The 23,383-nt window shown below is 38.5% G+C and overlaps 1 protein-coding gene across 1 annotated transcript in view; it reads right to left on the reverse strand.

The window, feature by feature from the left end:
• Positions 1–540: 540 nt before the first annotated feature.
• Positions 541–23,383, reverse strand: part of LOC133788856 (structural maintenance of chromosomes protein 3) — a 30,750-nt gene continuing 7,907 nt past the window's right edge. The window contains exons 14-30 of the mRNA XM_062226481.1: positions 9,531–9,703; positions 9,352–9,451; positions 7,940–8,076; positions 7,574–7,775; positions 6,816–6,903; positions 6,567–6,717; positions 5,721–5,871; positions 5,391–5,582; positions 5,123–5,306; positions 4,970–5,040; positions 4,744–4,895; positions 4,135–4,303; positions 3,862–4,008; positions 2,644–2,736; positions 1,844–2,018; positions 1,485–1,676; positions 541–1,030 (exon numbers count right to left, since the gene is read on the reverse strand). Coding sequence (XP_062082465.1) covers positions 1,486–1,676; positions 1,844–2,018; positions 2,644–2,736; positions 3,862–4,008; positions 4,135–4,303; positions 4,744–4,895; positions 4,970–5,040; positions 5,123–5,306; positions 5,391–5,582; positions 5,721–5,871; positions 6,567–6,717; positions 6,816–6,903; positions 7,574–7,775; positions 7,940–8,076; positions 9,352–9,451; positions 9,531–9,703 — 2,376 coding nt within the window. The 3' untranslated portion in view covers positions 541–1,030; position 1,485. The remainder of the gene's footprint in view (positions 1,031–1,484; positions 1,677–1,843; positions 2,019–2,643; positions 2,737–3,861; positions 4,009–4,134; positions 4,304–4,743; positions 4,896–4,969; positions 5,041–5,122; positions 5,307–5,390; positions 5,583–5,720; positions 5,872–6,566; positions 6,718–6,815; positions 6,904–7,573; positions 7,776–7,939; positions 8,077–9,351; positions 9,452–9,530; positions 9,704–23,383) is intronic.

Below are 23,383 nucleotides of genomic sequence, written 5' to 3' on the forward strand. Positions count from 1 at the left end.
AAAAAAACAAAAAACAGTAGCAATTAAATACTATGTTTTTTTTTTTAACAAAATTCCAAGTTTTCTATGAATAATTGACTTTTTTCTAAATATTTTCACATTATATTGTATAGAAAATATATATATATAATCATTCAAAAACTAAGAATTTTGTGAAAATAAATACGGACTTAGTTGTTATTAATTATATAACTCAATGACTTGATTGCAAAATAACCTTAGGAACTAAATTACCAGAGTAAAACTGAGGGCATTTTTGCTAAAATCTCATTATAGTTTGTGCAACTTATTCTACTTTTTTAACTTTAAATCCCAAGTTATTTTGTAAAATTGTATGTATAATTACACACATTGAAAACTTATTAAACATTCAATAAAAAAATTAAAATAAACTAATTATTTCAATCAAATAATATTTATGCTTTCGTTGGGTTTTATAATTTTATTTTGTTAATAATTCTACATATAAAAAATATTAATATTGTGACTATATTGCATTTTAAAGGAGAATAGTTAATAACAAGAGTTAAAACGATTAACTAGCACCCAAACAATAATATTATTTCAATATTGGCAGTTTGGGATGGAGGAATGGTATGACAATTCTCACTTGTTGATGTTAAACCGTAAAAAATAACTAAAAATAAAATATCATTTGTCAAACCTTCAACTAATCGAGTCCTAGTGGGCGTTCATGGCTAGCCCCACCCCAAGTGGTAAATACAGGCAGAGTACACCCATTTCCTTGTACAAGAACACAGTCAAGATCAAATTGAAAGAACAAGCAAAGAGTAATTACATCCAACATTGCCTTGATCCATGGAACGTTCCAAATTTACATAATACAAACTAAGGTTGTCATGTATGAATATACCTATCATGAATTTTCTAGTCTATGTAATTCGAGTTGTTTAGCATCATCATCTATACAGTCTTCTGGCTACAACTACAAGCCTATCTAGCAGAGAACATCAATTCTTCAGAGTCCAGAAATGGGTGACTGACTCTGTCCTGAATGAACATGAAACAACTGCAAAAATGATAAGACGATTCTGTTACACTAGCTGTCTGCTTTACCAAACACAACAAACTGTAAATTGTTTAAACAAAAATTTCCACACTATACACACATTTGCCATGCCACTAGTCTCAGTTTCTTTTGCTACTCTGTTCCAAGTAAAACAAATCAAATAAATGTGCCCAAAAACAGTCACTTGAACTTCCTCAATTTTTCGCAGACAAATGAAACTACTACTATAATAAAAAAGATAAAGTAGGTACTTCTACAAACAACCAGTGGCTTCAAGTAAAAGATAGATAGATAGACAACATACCAGGATTGCAACTTAATAGCAATAAAAGCACACTCCATACATTCATGAATATCATTTAAAGTTATTGTTGTAGTGTAGTAACCTAAACTACACAGCATCTTATAAATAAAATTCGAATAAACTGATAATATGATTTTTTATTTATGTTACCTTAGTCAACGTTGTGAGACTGGTCATGCTCGATAAAGTCCAGTGCCTGATCTTTGGTGATAACACTTACATTGCTCACCCTGCTTTTATGTGTGACCCCATATATCTTGTCTGAAACTTTGACAAGCTCCGGCCGGAAGGTTGTGGTTATGAATTGAGTACTCGCCATGTCTGCCAGGCGACGAATCATATCTACAAGGCAAGTTAAGGAACTCATAGAGCCCAATGGATTTTAAGAACAGAAAAATGGTAGAACAGATGAAGAGTGCAACAGTCCACAAGGTACTTAGTTAAGATCTAAATATAACTTTGGCTTGTAAGAAAAATAAATAAAAAAGTAAATTAAATAAATAGGATACTTCCTACAGCAGTTCTGTACTGAGGATCCAGAGCCGCATCTATCTCATCAAAAAGATAGAATGGAGCTGGATCACATCGCTGGATGGCAAAGATAAGTGTAAGAGCAACAACAGTTTTCTGACCCCCAGATAGTTGCTTCATGGACTGAGTCTCTCCTTGCCCGGTAAAAGAAACCTAAAAAACAAGCCAATCATGAGTGAATAAGTTTTACACACAACTAACTCCTATAGGCAAATAGGAAACATATAATTAGTTGTACACATTTACTGTATTAGTTTCTACTTCTATCACTAACAAAATACTATTACAAAATTGCTGTTTTAGTTTCTACTTTGTGCACTAACAAACTACTATAACCCAAGAGGGGTAGCTCCTCCTCCAGTCCAGCTACAAGGTCTGAGGTTCGACTCCTTTCAGTGTACCTACATAGCAATTGCCCTTATTTTCTGGTCCCCAAATATTGCCCTTATTTTAGTTGTACCTACATAGCAAATACCTACTTTGTTCACTAGCAAACTACTATAACCCAAGAGGGGTAGTCCTCCTCCAGTCCAGCTACAAGGTCTGAGGTTCGAGTCCTTTCAGTGTACCTACATAGCAATTGCCCTTATTTTCTGGTCCCCAAATATTGTAGGATTAGATGGGAGTCTACTTTCAAAACACAACAAAAAAAAAATACTACAGGAAAATATAGCAAATGTCTAGAATGATGCCCAAATTTCGCTTGCCACATGAGATCAATTAAACGAGACAAAACATTCTAATTTTCTTTTCATGCTTAGGTCAGGATAATACATGCCTTCACTTTTACACCAATGTATTTCTCAACCCTACCCTCCACATCTGCTTCACGAGGCCCATCTTCATCATCATCATCACCATGGTCACCATCCTGTAAATGTAAACCAATGGTAAAAATATAATAATAGACCAATTTTCTTAACCTGTATCGCTAGACATAAAGCAACCAATAGATGCTTACTAGCCACAAACATCATTCAACCAACGAAAGCATATGCTAAACCATATATAAGAGTTTCCTCTTTAATACAAAGATGGGTACATCTTCAGAAATAAATAAATAAAAAATGCTTTCTCATGTTCTTTTTTTCCAAATGAAAGGTCAGCTTAAGAAATCACGGCAGATTATCAAATTACATAAATAAATAAAAAAGCTAGTTCAGATAGTTTGAGTTTCCCCAAAATGGGATCAAATAGTAGGGTGATGAAACACGTAATTGTATATATTTTCTAAGAGTTCTTTCTTATTTATCATTATCTTCTTGATCTTCACTAAAATCTAGGCTTTGATGCTATATAGAATTCACTGAATACAGAGATGAAAAATGCTCTGTATTCATCTCTGTATGAAACAATAGATAAGTGAGGATTTGTTATCATCTTAAGAATTCCCAATTATTATTGGATTTAAGAGTTATTTTTCCTAATTGGGCAAGAGTTTCTTAGTTCTCTATCTACATATAGACCTAGCACCATCATACATTATTCATACTTGTTTATGATTATTATTAGAGATGCTCGGACTTCCTCTCCTGTCACTTCTCTCTATTGTTTTCTTCTGTTTCTTCCTCGTGATAAGTAAATTGGGTTTATTTATCCATGTTTTTTAGTTTATTTTAGATAAGCACCTTGAGTTTCCTAATGGCTTAGTTAGGTCATATATTTTACTCTTTATTGAATGAATTACAAGATTATCAAAACTATTCCTTCCTGATTCATTTGTTCTTGTTTTATATCTCATCTTCTTTCCCAGTGCCCATCAAAAGGTTTTACAAAAATGTTCAGTTTTTGCCCATTTTTTTATACTACGAAAAAACCTTTGAAATCAAAAGTTTCTCCTCAAAGAAAAGGAAATGCATACATATAATAATAACAACAATAATAATGATGTTTCTTTGCTTTAGGCTACCAAACAATAGATAATATCAAGCATAGTCGACTAGATACACTCAGTATAGATAAAGAAAAAAGGTTAATCTGCAATATGATGACCCACCTTTTTCTTCATCATGACTAGGTGACCATGCCCACCTTGTACTAGTTCAGAGAAAACTTCTCGGAAGTGCCTGGCAACACCTTTGAAAGTGCGTTCTATTGACTCATCCTTTCTCTGATCTAAAACAGATATAAGCTCTCTAATTTTCTGCAGAATTTAGAACATACTACTATTGAGCTACCTCTATTTTTCAAGCATGAAATATGAAAACAATACATATATAACAACAAGCATCATGTCAGAAGATATGTCAGTGAAGTACTAGTGTACTACCTCTTCGCCTGCCTCCAGTTCAGCTTGCCTTTTCTGGAGTTCTTCTCGTTGTTCTGTGAAATTTACATACTGATCAAGTGCCTTTTTGTTGACATGGCTGAATTGCTGCAATTGCTCAGTGCACCTATGCAACATTTTATTCAATTCTTTAATGCTCCTCCGCTTATACCTAGCAATTCCAATAGAAAGAGAATACCCCATTAGATTGCCTTCAAAGAAAAACAAATTCTAAAATAAAAAAGCATAATAACATTAATCAATACAAAAATGAGAATGAAAAGACTTTTATAGGTTTTTCTTTAAATTGTTTCAATCCATTTTCTTTTTAATGCTTTAAATCAATTACATGAAAGGGTTTAAGGGCGTTAACATGCTTCACTTTTTTCTTTTTTCTTTTTTAATTGTCTGGTTTTGATTATTCATTTATTTTGGTTATATGATTGAAGTAACAAAATAAAATTACATTATCCAAATATGAATACAAGTTATATTATAAAATTTATTAGTTCCACGCAAAAAAAAATAATAATAATATAAAATTGTAGATAAATACATGTGTGTACATATATATAAGATTAACTAGTTACGTTAAGGAACAAGAAGTAATACGTTTCAAATGCATCTGATGACAATGGACCCAGCTCCCTGATTTTTCTTGAGAACTCTTCTTGTTTAGCAAGGAACATGTTTCTTTTACTTAACAGCTGTTCTAACTCTTTAGCTTCATCCTGAAGTGTCCTCTCGTAGTTGTCTTCTAAATTCTGCATTCACAAGCAATCATTTAAGCACCAACAACAAACATACAGCCACCACTCCAGCCACACAACAAAACTACCTTTAACTTGGTCTTTTCATCTTTAATCTTCTTAAGTTGCTTTGTTCCATCATCTATACTTTCAGATACTCCTGAGAAACAGAGTTTTGGTCAAAAACAGAATCAAACCTTTCCAGCTGGAAATCATGGACAAAGCATTATCATGGCTCTCACTTTTAAGTTGTACTGTTGCATCCTGAACCGATAATCTAGCATCATAAAGCTCTTGCCTCTTAATTTCAACCTCTCCATGCAAATTGTCAGTTTCTGCAGAAGATATTATGACCTCCAATTCTTGCTTTCGCCTCTTGAGGTTGGTTGTTAAATTAGTCTCAAGCTCAGATTTTCTTGTTTCAGTCTATCAGTTGCCAATATATACACATAAGAAATCATATGACGTGAGAAAATCTACATAACCCCCAACATAATTCATTGTACTGACCTCAATACGGTCTGTCTTGCATTTAATTAGCTGTTCTTTGAGATCTGCAATTTCAGGGTTCAATCTGGAAAGAAGAACCCTTTCCTCTGGGGTTAAGTGGTCAATGAGCTCTGTGCCCATCTCAGCCTCTTTCATGGCCATACTGGCTCTAAGCTGATCAATTTGAGCCCGTACATCTGCAAGTGACTTCTCCTGCAAACAGGGAGAATGAGAATAGATAACCTTACATGACCAACTGTAAACAGTGTGACAATTTTAACCAAAAAAAAAAACAGATAACACAGCAATCCTCCCATGATGCACAATAAACTAGAGAAAGCCCAAAAGTACCTTTTTACCCAGAGCTTTAGAGACTAGTTGTTTCTTCTTATTAGCATTTGCAATGTCCTGCTTAAGCTGTTCTAACTCGGACTTATCATGAGTCCGCTTTGCATCAATTTTCTGCTGCTCAGTTACAAGTTCTGTAATTTTCTGGTCTATCTGTGGGAAAATTTAGCAAAACAAGAGCACAGAACATGCAAATAATAATGAACACCAACCAAAGAGTTATTTTATATGGTCTTAGTAACATATTTCATCCCAACAATTAACCTAATCCTCAAAAGTGTTTCCAAATATCACAGCTAACACCACAAAACTCCAGAATATCTTTCCATGAACTGCATTACCGGTTTTATGAAGACAAAAAATCCCCACAAAAGCACTATGGTATCATCAACAATCATTAACCACTATAGAGCAGTTTTATTATTCTTTTATGCTCTTACTTCAGATTATCCAAACAATAAACCCAATCCTCAAAAGCATTTCCAAATATCACAGCTAAAACCCCAAAACTCCAGATTATCTTTGCATGAACTGCATTACCGGTCTTATGAAGACAAAAAATCCCCACAAAAGCACTATGGTATATCAATCATAAACCACTATAGAACAGTTTTATTATTCTTTTGTACTCTTACTTCTCCTTCCGCCATTTTACATCCCTTCCAATGTTTGGCCACTTAATTAAAGAGAAGATATCCCAGTGCACCATAAATTGTTGTGTTTCTCCCCATCTTCTCTTTCCTTCTTGGACTACATGGCAATGAAACTTAAAACCCATGAAGTTGATGAATAATAATAAATAAACATTTATATGCAGCAAGTCCTTAAAAATAGCTAGCCAAAAGGATATCTTGAAGCTTAATTCTGACTTTTTCCAATTCTTCTTCCTTTGTGTTTATAGATTTCGTGTTCTGCATGACAATATTCATAAACTTCAATTTCGATCGCCGATGATCATAAAATCCACCAGTCATACCACCTTTCTTGCTCACTTGATCACCTGTCAAAATTTATTATAGCTCGTGAAGCCATCAAACATCCACCAAAAAAAAAAACCACATTTCATTACAAAAAATAATAATAAAAATGATCACCGACCTTCCAAAGTTATACAGTCTAGCCCATCATTACGAGCAACCTTTGTGGCCACATCCAGATCTCGACAAATCACTGTTCTAGAAAATACCTACAAAGACCATATATATATACATATATTTATGAAGAGAAGATTTGTCAGATTTGGAATATATATTCTAACTATTCTACACTTGAATAAAATCTATCTCCCACTTTCCCTAGAAGAAAATCCTCCTTTTTCATTAGAATCCAAACAAGAAAAAATGAAATCCCTTTATTTTATTCTTATTTCCTCCTCAAAATTTGAGTTTCAAAGAGGGCCTTAAACAAAAGAGATTTATTCCTCCCAGCCAAATTTGCCCATACCCAAACAGCTTTCTCTCTCGGCCAACAAATAAAATCCCAAACCACCAAACTGACAGATTTCTCCTCATCACTACCTCCCCACCTTCGAGAAAATAAGAGAGAATCCATAGCAACAATCCACGCCTTCAGCTCATCCCTTAGAAGCTGTTTGTCCACTATTAAAGACCCACAGAGCCTAGAAAATTAACCACTACAACCAACAATCTTAATTGAATGGGTTTAATAACCCAAAGAAATAATACAATGGAAGGAAAAAAAAAAAAAAAGATCCCTCACCAAAGAACTTTAATAACATAAATTTCAGTAACTCTCAAAGCAATTTTAATACAGTACAAAAATTGAATTGTGCCAAAATTTTAATCATGGATTGTACCGTTTTATCTACTTGAAACAAATCCCAGTTAGAAGCAAACCTGTTTAAAAGCATTTTCATATTTTTCAGCATACTCCAACTTATGTACAAGTGGTATCACATCAGAACTCTTTGGATAATTAATATGTGGTGGTTTCACCCTGTTCAGCGGTATGAAAGTAACTCGTCCACCTTTTAATGAATTCAGGTGCTTAATTATCTGCGTTGATATATCATCATTTTCAACCACCACGTGGAATAAGCTGTTCAGGAGATAAATAAATGTCACTGAAAAAGAAAAGTATAATATCTAGTATGTAGATGTAGGAAGAAAAGTATTTATGACATTGTCAAGTATGCTTCTTGAGCAGATGTCTACAATAAAAAGCATCACTGAGGAAGAAACCTTAAAATAATCGTTACAAACCTGTTTCCTGCAGTAACTTCAACAGCAGTGAAAAATCTTTCATCGCAATGAAGGAGCTCTATAATTGGACCATATACATCAGGAATTTTATACTCTCTGCAGATCCTTCTAACAGAATTTAGCCCTCTTCTGACTTCCTGAAAACATTACATAAGAAAAAGGCAGATCACTCAAATGTAATTAAACAAGAAAAGACTGCAGTCCCAAAATGGTATGCCCAATTCCACAATCTAGCTGTCAGCTACATCAAACAAAAATGTAGGAAGATAGAAGGAAATGAGAAAACAAAAGGAAAAAAATGGAATAAATATTTCAATATATAGGACTAGGACCCTTGTCATGAATGTAGTTCTATGAGTCTACAAGTTGGTGGAAGTCCTCTTAGCCTAGGAATATTCTCTATTATCATTAAGCCATGTAAAGCGCTGTTCTATAAGGATATATACTATTGAAATGAATCGATGTTATAAAAGTTGAATGAAACTCTATTTTGGTGCTTATAGATATAAATATATACACACATATAGTTCAATGTGGAAGTGAACCTTGAAGGTAGAGAATGCCAATCACTTGTATTGCTCCAATAATTATAGTGAATAAAAAATACTTGGTTATACTGATAGTTGTAAGCTAAATAAGCAAACGAAATTAATTTGTGTTTCTGTTTTCTTATGTTCTTTTAGTTGTATCTTATTTTGCATGGTATTTATCAATTGTGTGAGAATTTTCTTCTGTAACCAATGGGGCACAGTTTTCTTATATAATTATCATGTTAAAAAATGACAAAGATTGATGTTAGTAATCTCAGATTAAATACAAAAACAAAGAACAGCCAAAAGCCCATTAAACATTCATATAGAAAGAAAGAAAAAAAACAATTATATAAATTGCATTTCACTAGGCCAGGGATATCAAATCATGTTAACATATCAACCCACTCATTAAAAAAATGGCAAATGCCTTTTTTTCTGAACTTGAAGGTCACCAATTACAACGCCTCACTCTTTTCATTAACCTCAATTCTTTACTGTATTATTACAGCACAACCTCTATAAAAAGTTCTCAATTTTTTTTTATAAGAAACTAAGAATATATTGAGAAAGAGAAAACCGAAAGGTTTACAGCAGATGACAAGATATCATCTACTATAAGGAAAATGATAAGGAATCATCTACAATTACACCCAAAGGTGCCAATATCTACGCAAATAAGAAAAAGAAAACCCGATGAAGTCCTTAGATCTAAAAATCCAAACAGCCACCAAAAAATTTAATATTCTCCCTGTATAGTGACATTCTAAAGAACTTTAATCCAAACAGTTCTCAATTTACAAACAAGAAGAATTTTAATCCAAATGGCAAAACCCTATAATACCACCAAACAGTAGATCACAAACTACAAAAGATACTTACCCCAGGAGTTGCATGATCAAGGTTCTTTTCTGCCTTCTCAACCTCTGTTCTCAGCTTATCAATTTCAGCAGAAAGTGCAGTTTCTTTTCCCCACAAGGACCTATGAAAAAAAAAATATTAGTCTCATTGGTATATCCCCAACAAGTGCACACATAATGTAATTGCAAAATAACTCATACTTCCGCTCATCCTGCAACTTGTCTCTCAGTGATTTTTGATGATTGAAACCTTGACGAGACTGAGAAATAAGGGACTCCAGGTTAGCAATTTCAGTTCTGCGACCCTCAATGTAGACATCCTGCTCTTTCAACTCGGAGCTAAGACGATGAATCTCATCCTGAAGCTTTTTCTCCTGAAACATACAAAAGTAAAGAGGTATTATATAAAGTTAAATTATAATGTGAAAAACATTGCATTAAAAAAATGCACCACAAAGAATCACAAGAAGTCCATTAAAACTAGAAGAAACAGAAAACAAACACAGATAAGACAATAAATTTTACAACATTTACCAGTTTCTGAATTTTAAGAAAACATATAAATTGTTTAACTGCTCGGATGAAGAAATCCAAAGGACTTGACCTGAGACATTTCTTTGAAACCCTGTGAGTTCCAAACAAACTCCTCATTAAAGTACATGAGGATACTTGATCTTATCAAAATTTGAAACAACACCAAACAAAACACAATACACACCAACTTTAGTTGAAACCAATATTTAAAAAGGCTAGTTTACGCCTCAAAACATTTTGTCTTTGGTAAGATGAGGTGTAAGCGTCAAGGCATATTAAGGCGTAAGCCTCGAATTATATGTTAAAAATCTATTTTTAAAATTTTTGAACTTCCAAACACTAATAATCAAAACTAACAAATCATAATACTAAAAATTAAGGCAAAATTCTATTACAAAAATAAAATGAAAAAACTGCAATTAAATATTTAAATACAGCATGAAATTTCTCATAGAATTGTCAAATGCTCAAATTATAATAAGTAAAGCTGAAATAAAGGTAAAAATTTAAATTGTACTAGCAGCCCCAAGTGTTTTCATGTGGTATTTTCTAACTAATGCCAGGATCTTACAATTCTAGGCAATACTGTTGTTATGCCACCCAGTGCTTAGAAAAGACATTTTTGTTGTACCAAACTTGATAATGTTATAGTTATATTGGGCCACTTTTGTTGGACCCAGCACTTCAAAAAGGCCCAAATAATAATAGTGAAGCATTAGCCTCATCCTAATGTTGAGGCCCCCCCTTGTTTTGGGTGTCTCAATCAGGGAGGCATGAGCCTCCAGCATTTTTTTGAACGCCTCACACTGAGGCACACCTTAGAAAAGCCTTTTGAAACACTGGTTGGAACCAGGCAAAACACTTCAACTCTAATAAAAAAAAACCAGAATATTGACCTGTTTTTTAAACATGGATAACTTAAAATATGGGAAGAGTAATACAAGGGACACGTGTAATTCATCTAAAAACTAGCACTAAATGATATGGCACTACTTTTAACCACAATTTATCTCAAGGGGAACACACTATAAAGTTGTGTACTTGAAATTGGCATCATGTTAATCAATGCAATTTTTTTCTGTAACTTATGTGTACCAATCATTACACATTACAGAAATTTAATAAGCCTCCTTTATGCTTTATACATGCAAGGCGCAATAGGAGGCTGAAATAAACAACTTAATTCCTAGGAATACACTACTTTGGTCCTTTTCTGTCTATTGGGTTGTACAGCTTGAACTTTTCGATAAGCCTATGTGAGTTGCTGAGTTGGGGTCGTTGCGCATGGGAGTTAACTTGAGGGATACATAGCATGCAGTTTTGTTTTGAGATGGGGGCATAATTTGTGTGGCTTATTTCACTGAACTTTTCTCTAGGAGAGTCCAGTGCTCTCAAACATTTGGTGTGCCTGTTTTGCTTCACTTGAATCCAATTTCTCTCCATTTTTTTATAAAAACTGTGGAAATCTGAGCCCCTCCCTAATAATCCCACTGGATACCCATACACACCCCAACACTAGATCCCAAGGGACAACAGAAATTTGTGCAGCTACTCCTACTAGGACTTGAACTTGAGACATATGCCATCGTTTGACTGAGAACTGTACATGAGTGAAGTTTTCAAACATCCGAGAAAATTTGTTTTGGTTTTGTTTGATGATATTGGTTTATTTTGTCTTTGGATGACCATTTGGCCCACTTGGTTGTGGTGTTCCATATCTAAACAGAAAATAAGTTGTTTATCAATGCGAAGAGATGTTTTCTTTTCAAACCAAGTTGGAATGCTTGGGGCACATCATTTGGGCTGAAGGGGCAGTGAATATGGCCAAGGTGAAGGCAATGCTTAAATGGTCAGTTCCTAAGTCACTCAGGGACCTGTATGCTGCAGACCATTAGTTCTTGCATCATCACTTTGCCTTAATCATAGAGGCTTGACAAGATAATGCGAGGCTTGACAAGAAAATGCTCGGTTCCCTCTCCTTTTTTGAGTGAGTGCTGGGCATTTGTCTAATGGATTCCCATGGCCCCTACAGTCATGGGAGGGCAAGTAAGAGAGACTTTCATAACCCCACTGGTTATGGAAAGGAAAAACTCCTTTTCCCCACTGGAATTGGACGAAATGGTAGTTCTATTGTTGATAATTCTAGTAATGGTTTCAAACGTTATTGGAGTTTCAAAACAGAACATAAGGTGTTCATGTTGACTCTTTCTAATGACGGAGGGGTTGTTCGTCTGGGTGAGAGAACCAGGATGTCAGGGTACCTTAGATGGTGCAAGGTGGTTGATTGAAGAGATCTGAAGTTTGTTGTCACTGAAGGATGAGGAAAAGAAGGGCTTTAGGCATTCTTTCATAATAACACCCTGAATGTGTTCATCGAATGTTTTAGGAATACCAGAGGCCTCTTTCTTAAAGTTTCTACGCTGAAAAACAACATTGTAAGAACTGTTATTATACCTGATGAGGGATAGGAGTCAAGTTGGAAGGAGTTATATAATTGTCTAGTTGGGATTGTAGGCAGACATGTCACGGCTCCGCAAAGGAGAACCTCTCTAGATACCAAGGTCTCCAAGAAGTCTTGGGTCTCTATGGTAACAGGGAAGGGTGAGGGCGATAATGGTCATACGAACCATGCTAGCCATAAGTTATCATGTAAGAAGGATCATGTCGTTGTGTTGCTACAGAGTGATAGCCAGTCTTCTTGGAAAGTTATTCATGTAGGCATACAAAGGGAATTAGGAGTTAATGTCGAGATGTCTCTAATGTTTGATGATAGAACTATTCTGTGGTGTTCTACTGAAGTTGTGCAAAAAGATTTGATTTCTAGAGGAGAGGTCTCTATTTCTGACGTTACAAAGATATCTATTGTCCCATGGAGTTGGAGTCGGCAGTCGAAAGAGAAGAAAATTAGTTGTTATCATAATTGGATAGGGGTTGGTGGTATTCCTTTGAATATTTGGAATATTCATGTATTTAAGGTTACAGGGGCTTTGTGCGGAGGGTTGATGGATGTGGACAAACAGACTTTAGAGATGAAAGATGTGTCTTATGCTTGGTTGAGGTTGTTTGGAGATTCTAAAGGCTTTATTCTTGCTTCCATCACTTTGCCCTATGATGAAAATTTTATTACCTTAAGATTATTCAAGTTGAGAGAGCAGAATAATCATCCCATCAGTGGTGTTGGGAGTGTTTGGGTTAGGAAGTTTGTGAAGTCTTGTCCCAAACCAGTCGAAGAAGGTGGTGTAGCAGAAGTCCATCGGAGGTGATGAAGGGGGTGGAGTTTTGGTGACCAGACCGTCTGTAATTGCGACACATACGCCGAAGCCTGATGCTTCTACGGCGGCTATGGAATTCGGCTCAAATGTGGGAAATTTTGATTTGGAGTCATCGCCTCAAATTCACCCTGTTTTTCAGGACCCGATATGTCGATCCCTGATTTCTAGGGGAATTCAATCGGTGGATAAGGAGAAGACTTTCTCAAATAAGAAAGCTTTTAATACGATCACTATGCAGAGGATTAATAGAAGAATCAAAAGCGATTTGTCTTTGAGCAGAAAATATTTTAATAAAATCGATTCCTTGTATGGCAAGGAGACAAGTGTGAGGGACACGTGTGAGGACTTAATTAAAACAAGCGATGGGGTCTTTAGGGCCAGGCAAGTGGGATTTGGGGGGTGGGCCAGAAGTCAATTTACTATGACTGGTCAGTGGGCTTCTATTATAAAGCCAACTTTGGTGAAACTCATGGATCCTATTGAAAATATTTATCATTTTTTGTCAATCAAGTTGTCGAGCATTAATCCTAAAGCCCAAAATTCGTTTTCCAAGGCAGTAGTGTCTTTTCGGGTCGATTTTCCTACTTGTCATGAGAAGAAGTCCTCTTCTATTCTCATTAAGGAAATTGATGAAGAGGCAAATGTTTCAAATCACCCTGTACAGAACTTTCTAGTTTATGAACGAAAGAAAAAAAATCTCTGCTGAGTTATCTCAAGATATGGGTAATGTGGTGGCAAAAAAGGATTCAAAATTAGTTTTCGATGATTCAGAGAAAAGTTATTGGATAAAGCAAGAGCTTGGAGGGTCTCTCTTTGATGATGTAAGTTTAGATGGAAATAATTCAGAGGTCGATGGGGATGAACTGAATGAAGCAAGTTGTGAGAATAACGAAGAAATCATAGTTCATTTAAGGATGATGTGGAAGGATAAGGAAGATTTACCTTTGGTAAGGGATAAACTTCCTAATATTTTGGATTTTGATTATGGTGGGGAGGGTGCAGACAAGTGAGAGTGTTTGGATGAAGTTTCTAAGGAAGCTTGTGAGAAGGATCAGATTAAGGAGGGAAGTGCGCAAGGGGAAGTTAGGGATACTTTTGGTGAGTCTTTAGAAGCGATGGGAGTGGAATTAGTCCAGCGTAAACATGTTGAAAGTGGTGATCCAACACAGATTTTGATTTCAAACAGGAAGAGTAGAGAATTGAAGAAGTTGGCTTTTAATATTAATTATGATAAAGGTTCTCAGAAAGAGCATGGTGAGGTTCCTCTTAAATGAAGATTCTATCCTGGAATGTTCGAGGTAATGGTGCAATGGAAAAAGGGAAAGCAATAAAAGAGACGGTGTGCAAGATTAATCCAGATGTTAGAGGTGAAAATGAGTCAAGTGGATAGGTGTTTTGTTGGAAGTATTTGGCGGTCTAGGTTAGGTTTAAAGCGTGGATTCTCTTGACGTCTAATGGGAGGTCAGGTGGAATTTTAGTGGTGTGGGATACTAGAAGCATCAAGGTTCTTGATACTTTAGTAGGGGATTTTTCAGTCTCCTTTCTTATACAAGCAGAAGTAGGGGATTTTTCAATTTCCTTTCTTATACAAGCAGAAGGTAATCTCCCTTGGTGGTTTTCAGGGGTTTATGGCCCAGTACCATTTGGTAGTCAAGACAAATTTTGGGATGAGTTAGCAGGATTAAGCACTATTTGTGGGGATTCTTGGTGTGTGGGGGAGATTTGAATGTAGTTCGTAGTGTGGAAGGGAATTTTAATAGTACTTCTAACACTAGAAGTATGAAGATCTTTGATGAGTTAATTAAGGAGCTTAAGTTGGTTGATCCCAGACTTAACAATGGCAGATTCACATGGTCTAACTTCAGGCAACATCCTATTTATTGTCGTTTAGACAGATTTCTCTTTACTAACAATTGGACTGTGTTATATCTTTTTGTTAGACAAGAAGTTTGTGTGCGGGTGGTTTCAGATCACAGTCCGGTAATTTTGGACTCTAATCCTCCTTCATGGGGACAGAGTCCTTTTAGATTTGACAATCTTTGGCTAGAACATAAGGAGTTTCGATCGAAGTTTAGTCATTGGTAGCAAAATGCTTCGGTGACAGGTGGGTCTAGTCACAGATTTATGTTAAAATTGAGTTGTCTTCGGGGGAGGGTTCAAGTTGGAGCAAAGAAGTTTATGGCTCTAGGAAGATGGTAAAACAGGCTCTTGAGAGACGTGTGCCGGAATTAGATAGGTTGGAGGAAAATGGTAATTGGGATGATGACCCTAATGCTCAAAGGAGAAAAGTTAAGAGAGAGTGGCATAATTTGATTTTAGAAGAGGAGAGAGGGGTGTGGTTGAAGTTAGTGTCAGTGGGCCAAAGATGTAGATTCTAATTCTAGACTGTTTCAATGTTCTGAGTGCTTGAAAGGCGAAGGACTTTATCTCTCGAATTGAGAAATCAGATGGGACCATGTTATATGATGAAGGGGAGATTGTTGATGAGACTGTTGGATTCTATTCTTCTTTGTACTCTTCGGTGGTGAGACCATGGATTGGTGTTCGAGATATTGATTGGAGAAGGATACCTGTTTTTTTAGGATCTAACATTGAGAGGCCTTTTGAGGTGGAGGAGATTATGCAGACAATTTTTTATTGTTATGGTGATAAAGCTCCAGGACCTAATGGGTTTTCGTTGGTTGTGTTTCAATCTAATTGGGATGTTAATGATAGACACCCGATTACATTTGTGTATGCTAGGAGGGATAAGGGGAAAGGAACGGCTCAGGGGTAGTTGTGTCCAGGGGGTATTTGTCACTTAAAGTTAGTTATGAGAGCTGTTATTAGGTGGGAATGGGGTGCATAATAATACAGTGAGGTAATGATATATATAGCTGGTAAGTGTCAGCAGAAGTTTAGGCTGGAATTGGTGATTGTAACCTCTTTTGGGGAGAGACCAGGCTCTCGAACACCTGGGTTTCAATGAAACAGAATTTCTTTCATTATTTCTGCATTTTGTTTTGCTGCTATATACCATTTTCTTGCTGTTTGGGTGCTTAGAAGTAGGAATATCCTATCAAATTGGTATCAGAGCCAACGATTTCTATGGGGCCGAAGAAAGATCTGCAGAGTGAGGTGCTTGAGGAGAAGATGGAGCTGATGCAGTCTGAATTTCGGAAGGAATTGGAAGACTTGAGCGGAATTTCAGCACCTTCCCAGAGAATTGGAGACGATGAAGACTGAAGTGTTAAGGTTACCTGCGATGGAGAAGAAGATGGACCTTCTGGTGGTTCATTTGGCCCAGTTGCTTCAAGCTTCCGGGAAGACGGGAAGTGGATCTTCAGCTGGGGAGGCCGACTGTCAGAAGCCAGTTTTGGAGGAGGAGCATCGGTCGGGGGTTCGATCTCCACAACCTAGGGCACAAACTTTTTCTCCAGCACCGCCTATCATCGGAGAGCAATCCAACAGCCACCACGAACAGCAGCAGCAGTCGTCGGAACCGTGGGCAGTTGCCCAAAATTTTCGCCAGGATTTTCGGCCACCTCGAATGGAGCTGCCTCTATTATCAGGAGAAAATCCAGACGGCTGGGTTTATAAAACAGAACGCTACTTCTTGCTGATGCATCTTAAAGAACCGCAGATGCTGGAAACGGCGATTATCGGATTGGATGGTGATGCCTTGACGTGGTTCCAGTGGGAGAACCAGAGAAGGCCGATTACATCTTGGGCAAGTTTAAAACAGCAGCTTCTTCTCCGATTCAGAGCGTCGCCGGTTGGGTCGGTCTCGGAGGAGCTCTTGTCGATCACGCAAACAACCACAGTTAAAGATTACAGGCTGCGTTGGGAGATGCTTGCATCCCGAGTCCCCGGTGTTCCAGACCACGTGCTGGAAGGGAGCTTTGTTCGTGGGCTTCAAGAAAACATTAAGGCTGCCTTGCACATACTTCAGCCTGTGGCTTGGCCAGTATTATGGATACGGCCCAAAGAATAGAAGAAGGACACCAACTTATGCAAACGGGCCAGCCCATCAGACCAAATTTACCCAAGCAAACCTTAAGCCCAATAACTCCAAACAGAAACCCTTACCATACTTTTACCGTGAAATCAGCTGTAACGTCCCCTACATCTTCTTCTTCTCAGGCGGCGGCAACCATCAGAAGCAACTCTGTTCAGCAGCCTAAACCCCCACCATTTCGCAGATTGACAGAGTCAGAGTACCAAGACAAGAAGGCCCGCGGGGTCTGTTTTCGTTGTGATAAAAAGTTTCACCGTGGACATGAATGTGATCAAAAAATTTTGCAAGTATTGCTACTTTCGGATGAGGAGGATGCGATTCTAGCGGAGGAGTCGCCGCCTTTCTCCCCAAAAACCGAAGATCATTGCGAATCTGAAGAAACGTTGGCCACCCTTTCTTTGAATTCTCTGGTTGGAATTTCGTCGGCGCACACTATGAAGTTAACTGGGTAGATTGCTAGTCGGCCAGTAACAGTGTTGATAGACAACGGTGCGACCCATAATTTTATCTCAACAGAGATAGTGGCAACAGTGGGTATGCCGATTACAGCCACCACTTGCTATGGAGTGCTCTTGGGGACGGGAGGAAAGGTCCGAACAGAGGGAATTTGTGCCAATGTAGAGATGGATTTAGGAGCGTTGCGGGTTGTCACTGATTTTTTTCCATTGGAGCTCGGTGGGGCAGATGGGATTTTGGGTATTAAGTGGTTGGAGACGCTGGGGAACATGCAGGTTAACTGGCGATCAATGGTGATGAAATTCGAGATGGGAGGGTCTTGGATTACACTACAAGGAGATCCCAGCCTTTGCAAATCTCCCATCTCACTCAAGGCGATGATTTTATCAGTAGAAGGGGAGGCTCAAGGATTTTGGGTTCAATTGGGAACGCTGTCCACTAAAGTTGTAAGCGAGCAACAGGCCATTCCGCAAGCAGTAGCATCGGTTTTAGAGGAGTTCCAGTCTGTGTTTGATATGCCAGCGGGGTTACCACCTTCACGGGCCCGGGAACACGCCATCATTCTTAAGGAGGGGGCGGGGCCGGTATCTGTCAGACCATACCGTTATGCTCAAGTTCAAAAGGATGAGATTGAGAGATTAGTCACTGAAATGCTTACTGCAGGAATAATTCAGCCAAGTAACAGTCCATTTTCGAGCCCGGTTTTGCTAGTTAGGAAGAAGGATGGGAGTTGGCGCTTTTGCGTGGATTATAGGGCCTTAAATAGAGAGACCGTGGCGGATAAGTTTCCGATTCCAGTCATAGATGAGCTGTTGGATGAACTTCATGGGGCTCAAGTGTTCACCAAACTTGATTTGAAGTCCGGTTACCACCAAATTCGGATGAAGGAAAGTGATATTGAGAAGACAGCCTTTCGTACACATGAAGGGCATTATGAATTTTTAGTAATGCCCTTTGGACTAACCAACGCCCCAGCAACTTTTCAGGCGCTTATGAATGAAGTGTTCCGCGATTTTTTGCGGAAGTTTGTGCTAGTGTTCTTTGATGACATTCTCATTTATAGCCCGTCCTTGGAGGACCATCTCACTCACTTACATTTGGTCTTGGAACGCCTTAAAGTGCACAAGATTTTTGCCAATAGGAAGAAGTGCATGTTCGCACAAGCGCAGGTGGAGTACTTGGGCCATGTGATTTCGGAAAAAGGGGTGGCTGCCGACCCAAGTAAGCTGGCTGTAATGGAGACTTGGCCAACACCGAGGACTATTAAGGAGCTAAGGGGTTTTTTGGGGCTCACCGGCTACTATCGAAAGTTTGTACAAGGGTATGGGAGCATAGCGAAGCCACTTACAGACCAGCTGCGAAAAGATTCTTATGGCTGGACAAAAGAGGCAGATTCGGCTTTTATTCAACTAAAGAAAGCCATGTGTACGGTGCCGGTCTTAGCGCTGCCAAATTTTTCAGTTCCATTTGTGTTAGAAACCGATGCGTCGGGGGCTGGTTTAGGGGCTGTTTTGATGCAAAATGGACGTCCCATAGCCTATTTCAGCCAAGTATTATCACCAAGAGCTCGCATGAAGTCTATATATGAAAGGGAACTCATGGCAATTGTTTTGGCAGTCCAAAAATGGAGACCTTACTTGTTGGGACGCAAGTTTTTGGTGAGGACGGATCAACGCAGTTTGAAGTACTTATTGGAGCAAAGGTTGGTGGCCCTAGAACATCAAAAGTGGCTTACAAAGCTGCTGGGATATGACTTTGATATTCAGTTTCGACCGGGTTTGGAAAACAAGGCAGCGGATGCACTATCACGCCTACCGTGTGAATCGTTTTTGGCTGCCATCTCAGTCCCAAATGTCGTTTCCATTCCGGATCTTCAAGCTCATATTGCGACTGATCCAAATTTGTCCACCATAATGAAGCAATTGAAGGAGGGGCAGCAAGTAATGGGGTATACCTTAGTGCAAGATTGTTTGAAATATAAGGGGCGATTGGTCATTCCGTCTTCATCCCCTTTTATTCCATTATTATTACAGGAATATCACAGCAGTAACATGGGTGGACATTCCGGTGTGGTCAAGATGTTTCAGAGGATGGCCGCTTACTTATTTTGGCAAGGAATGCGAAGAGATGTACAGAAGTTTGTAGCGGAATGTGCGGTGTGCCAGCAGAACAAGTATTTAGCTCAATCTCCAGCGGCTTTGCTTCAGCCATTACCTATTCCAGACTAAGTTTGGGACGACATTTCAATGGATTTCATAGAAGGGCTGCCGAAATCTAACGGATTTGACTCTATTTTCGTTGTGGTGGACCGTTTGAGTAAATATGCTCATTTTATACCCCTCCGTCACCCATTTACAGCAAGTTCTGTGGCAGCCAACTTTGTGAGAGATGTTGTCAAACTCCATGGTGTACCATGTTCTATTGTCTCAGACCGCGACAAGGTATTCCTTAGTTTATTTTGGAAGGAGCTGTTTAGGCTACAAGGCACAAGTTTGAAGAAGAGTACAGCCTATCACCCACAATCTGACGGACAAACCGAGGTGGTAAACCGCTGCTTGGAAACTTATTTGCGGTGTTTTGTTAGTGTTAAACCAACCCAGTGGGCGAAATGGGTACCATGGGCAGAATATTGGTACAATACATCATTTCATTCAGCAGCTGGAATGAGCCCTTTTCGTGCCTTATATCATAGGGATCTTCCTCCCCTTATACGCTTCGAACCAGCCAGCACTAAGGTTTCGGCAGTGGAGCAAACGCTTCAAGAAAGGGATAATATTCTGGAGTTATTAAAACTGAACCTACATAGAGCTCAACAAAGAATGAAGACACAGGCTGATAAGAAAAGGAGGGATGTGCAATTTAAGGTGGGGGACTTGGTGTACTTAAAACTGAGACCATACAGGCAGAAAACAGCCACTAAACGCATCAATGAGAAGCTCTCTCAGCGCTACTTTGGGCCATTTCCTATCCTAGAACGTATTGGGACAGTAGCTTATCATCTTCAGCTTCCACCGAACGCCACAGTACACCCTGTGTTTCATGTATCGCAGCTCAAAGGGGCTTTGGGACAAACCCAGCAACCATCCAAACTCCCTCCTGAATTAACAGCAGAATTAGAGTGGAATTTGACACCAGAAACTGTTCTGGAATTTAGGCCAGGCACCCAGAAAGCAGCCCCTCAAGCATTAATCAAATGGAGAAACATGCCGGAATGCGAGGCGACTTGGGAGGATTTTCGGGTAATCCAAGAGCAATTTCCAGACTTTCACCTTGAGGACAAGGTGAAACTTGTGGCCGGCGGTAGTGATAGACACCCCATTACATTTGTGTATGCTAGGAGGGATAAGGAGAAAGGAACGGCTCAGGGGTAGTTGTGTCCAGGGGGTATTTGTCACTTAAAGTTAGTTATGAGAGTTGTTATTAGGTGGGAATGGGGTGCATAATAATACAGTGAGGTAATGATATATATAGCTGGTAAGTGTCAGTAGAAGTTTAGGCTGGAATTGGTGATTGTAACCTCTTTTGGGGAGAGACCAGGCTCTCAAACACCTGGGTTTCAATGAAACAGAATTTCTTTCATTATTTCTGCATTTTGTTTTGCTGCTATATACCATTTTCTTGCTGTTTGGGTGCTTAGAAGTAGGAATATCCTATCAGTTAATAAGTATGTTTAGTGGAGGTGTTTCAGGGGTTTCATGCAGATGGTCTTATTACCAGTATACGAATACTTAAGGACTCATTCTGGGATTGCCACTTGGGTGTGTCACACGAAAGGTTTCACACAGATGGTCTTATTACCGGTATACGTGTGATCAAATTTGGGAGAGGGTAAAACTCTGGGTTGCCACTTGGGTGTATCGCACGAAAGGTGTCGAGGGGTTATCTTTTTTAGACCTCACTAGGGAGTGAGTAGTTTTTTGTTTGTGTAGTTTTGTTGTTTTGTAGTTGGGTTGCTCTCTTTTTTTGTTGTGTTTGTTTTTATTGTTACCACGGTAACCTTAGCCAAAAGTGAGGTTTTTTATATATTTGTGAGAGGTCAGTCTAAGACAAAGGCCTCCGTCTCTTTTGCAAAAAAAAAATTACGGGATTATCGAATGACTTTTACTTGCCTTATTCCCAAGAAGCTTAAAAGTTGTCGGGTTAGTGATTTTAGGCCAATTAATCTTGTCACTAGTTTGTATAAGATCATTTTGAAGGTCTTGGCAAACAGATTGAGGGGGTGCTTGCAGAGACTATCTGAAACACAGAGCTTTTGTAGAAGAAAGACAGATTTTAGATACCGTCCTCGTGGCCAATGAAGCAGTGGAAGAGTATCGTAGCAAAGGGAAGAGTGGGTGGGTGTTCAAAATTGATTTCAATAAAGCTTATGATTGCGTGGAATGGGATTTTCTAGATTTTGTTCTAGAGCATAAAGGGTTTGGTCTTTAATGGAGGAAGTGGATGGAGGGGTGTCTAACTTATGTGCCCTTCTCGGTGTTTGTTAATGGCAGGCTTAGGGGTAAATTTGGATCCTCTCGTGGGCTCTAACAAGGAGATCCTTCATCTACTTTTCTATTTACTCTTGTGGCGGATGTGCTAGGTGGATTGGTGGACAAAGCTAAGGCTTCGTCTTTCTTCAGAGGAATTTTGGTGGGGATGATAAATTAGAAGTGAGCCATCTTCAATTTGATGATGACACTGTCTTTTTTGTTAATGATGAGGACTCCTTTCACGTCTTGCTTGATATTCTTAAGGTTTATTCTGTCATCTCTAGATTGAAGATTAATTTGCAAAAGTGTCGGTTGTTGGGGCTTAATGTGGCGGAGGATGTGGTGGCTTCTCGTGCCTCGGTGATTGGTTGTGAGATAGGAAAGTGGCTAATGAAATATTTAGGTCTTCCGTTGGGTATCCACGGTTTAAGAAGTTTTGGGAGTCAGTTTTGGCTAAGTGTGCAAAAAGATTGGCTAGGTGGAAGTGTGCTTTTCTTTCAAGAGGGGGCAGCTTACCTTGATTCAATCAGTGCTTCCGTCACTTCCGGTGTATTATTTATCGTTATTTCTAGTTCCTAAAAGTGTTCTGAAGGATATGGAGAGGATGATGCGTGATTTTTTGTGGGAAAAAGTTGATCTTTCGGGTTCGGATCATTTGGTAGCTTGGAGTGAGGTTTGTACGCCTTTATTCCATGGAGGTCTTGGGATTGGTAATTTAGAAGACAGAAACAGAGCCTTCCTTTTGAAGTGGCTGTGGAGATTCCCGCTAGAGCGTGATTCGTTGTGGCATAAGGTGGTTTTGAGCCGTTATAGGCGAGCTGACAATCATTGGGATACAAAAGTGGTGGATAGATTTTTTGTGAGGGGTCCGTGGAAGGATATTTCTTCCCTTAAAGTTAGTTTTTGGGTTTTGTTCATTTCAAGGTGGGTCGAGGTGATTTAGTGAGGTTTTGGGAGGATGTTTGGATTGAAGGGCAAGCTTTGAAGGATCGGTTTCCTGACTTAGCGGTAATTTCCCAAGCAAAAAATGTTTCTATAGCTGATTTGGGTGTAGTTAGGAAGGCGAGTGATGGTATTGGATGGGATTTGCATTTTATAATAAAAGTTTTGTTTCTAATTAATTTAAAAATTACAAAATAAAAACATTTTTATTGTTATGCCGATAGGATTGGAGTGTGGTAGGACAGTTGCCATGGGTGGCAATGGTGGCATTGTTTGAATGGGTATTTGGGTGGTTAGAATATATTATAAGTGCGGGGTTGGGTTGAGAAAGAAGGCAAGAAATGTGAGTGAATTGTCAGGAGTTCTGAGCTCTCGGGAGGTTTC

This window comes from Humulus lupulus, chromosome 7 (assembly GCF_963169125.1).
Source record: "Humulus lupulus chromosome 7, drHumLupu1.1, whole genome shotgun sequence".
Classification (NCBI taxonomy): domain Eukaryota; kingdom Viridiplantae; phylum Streptophyta; class Magnoliopsida; order Rosales; family Cannabaceae; genus Humulus; species Humulus lupulus.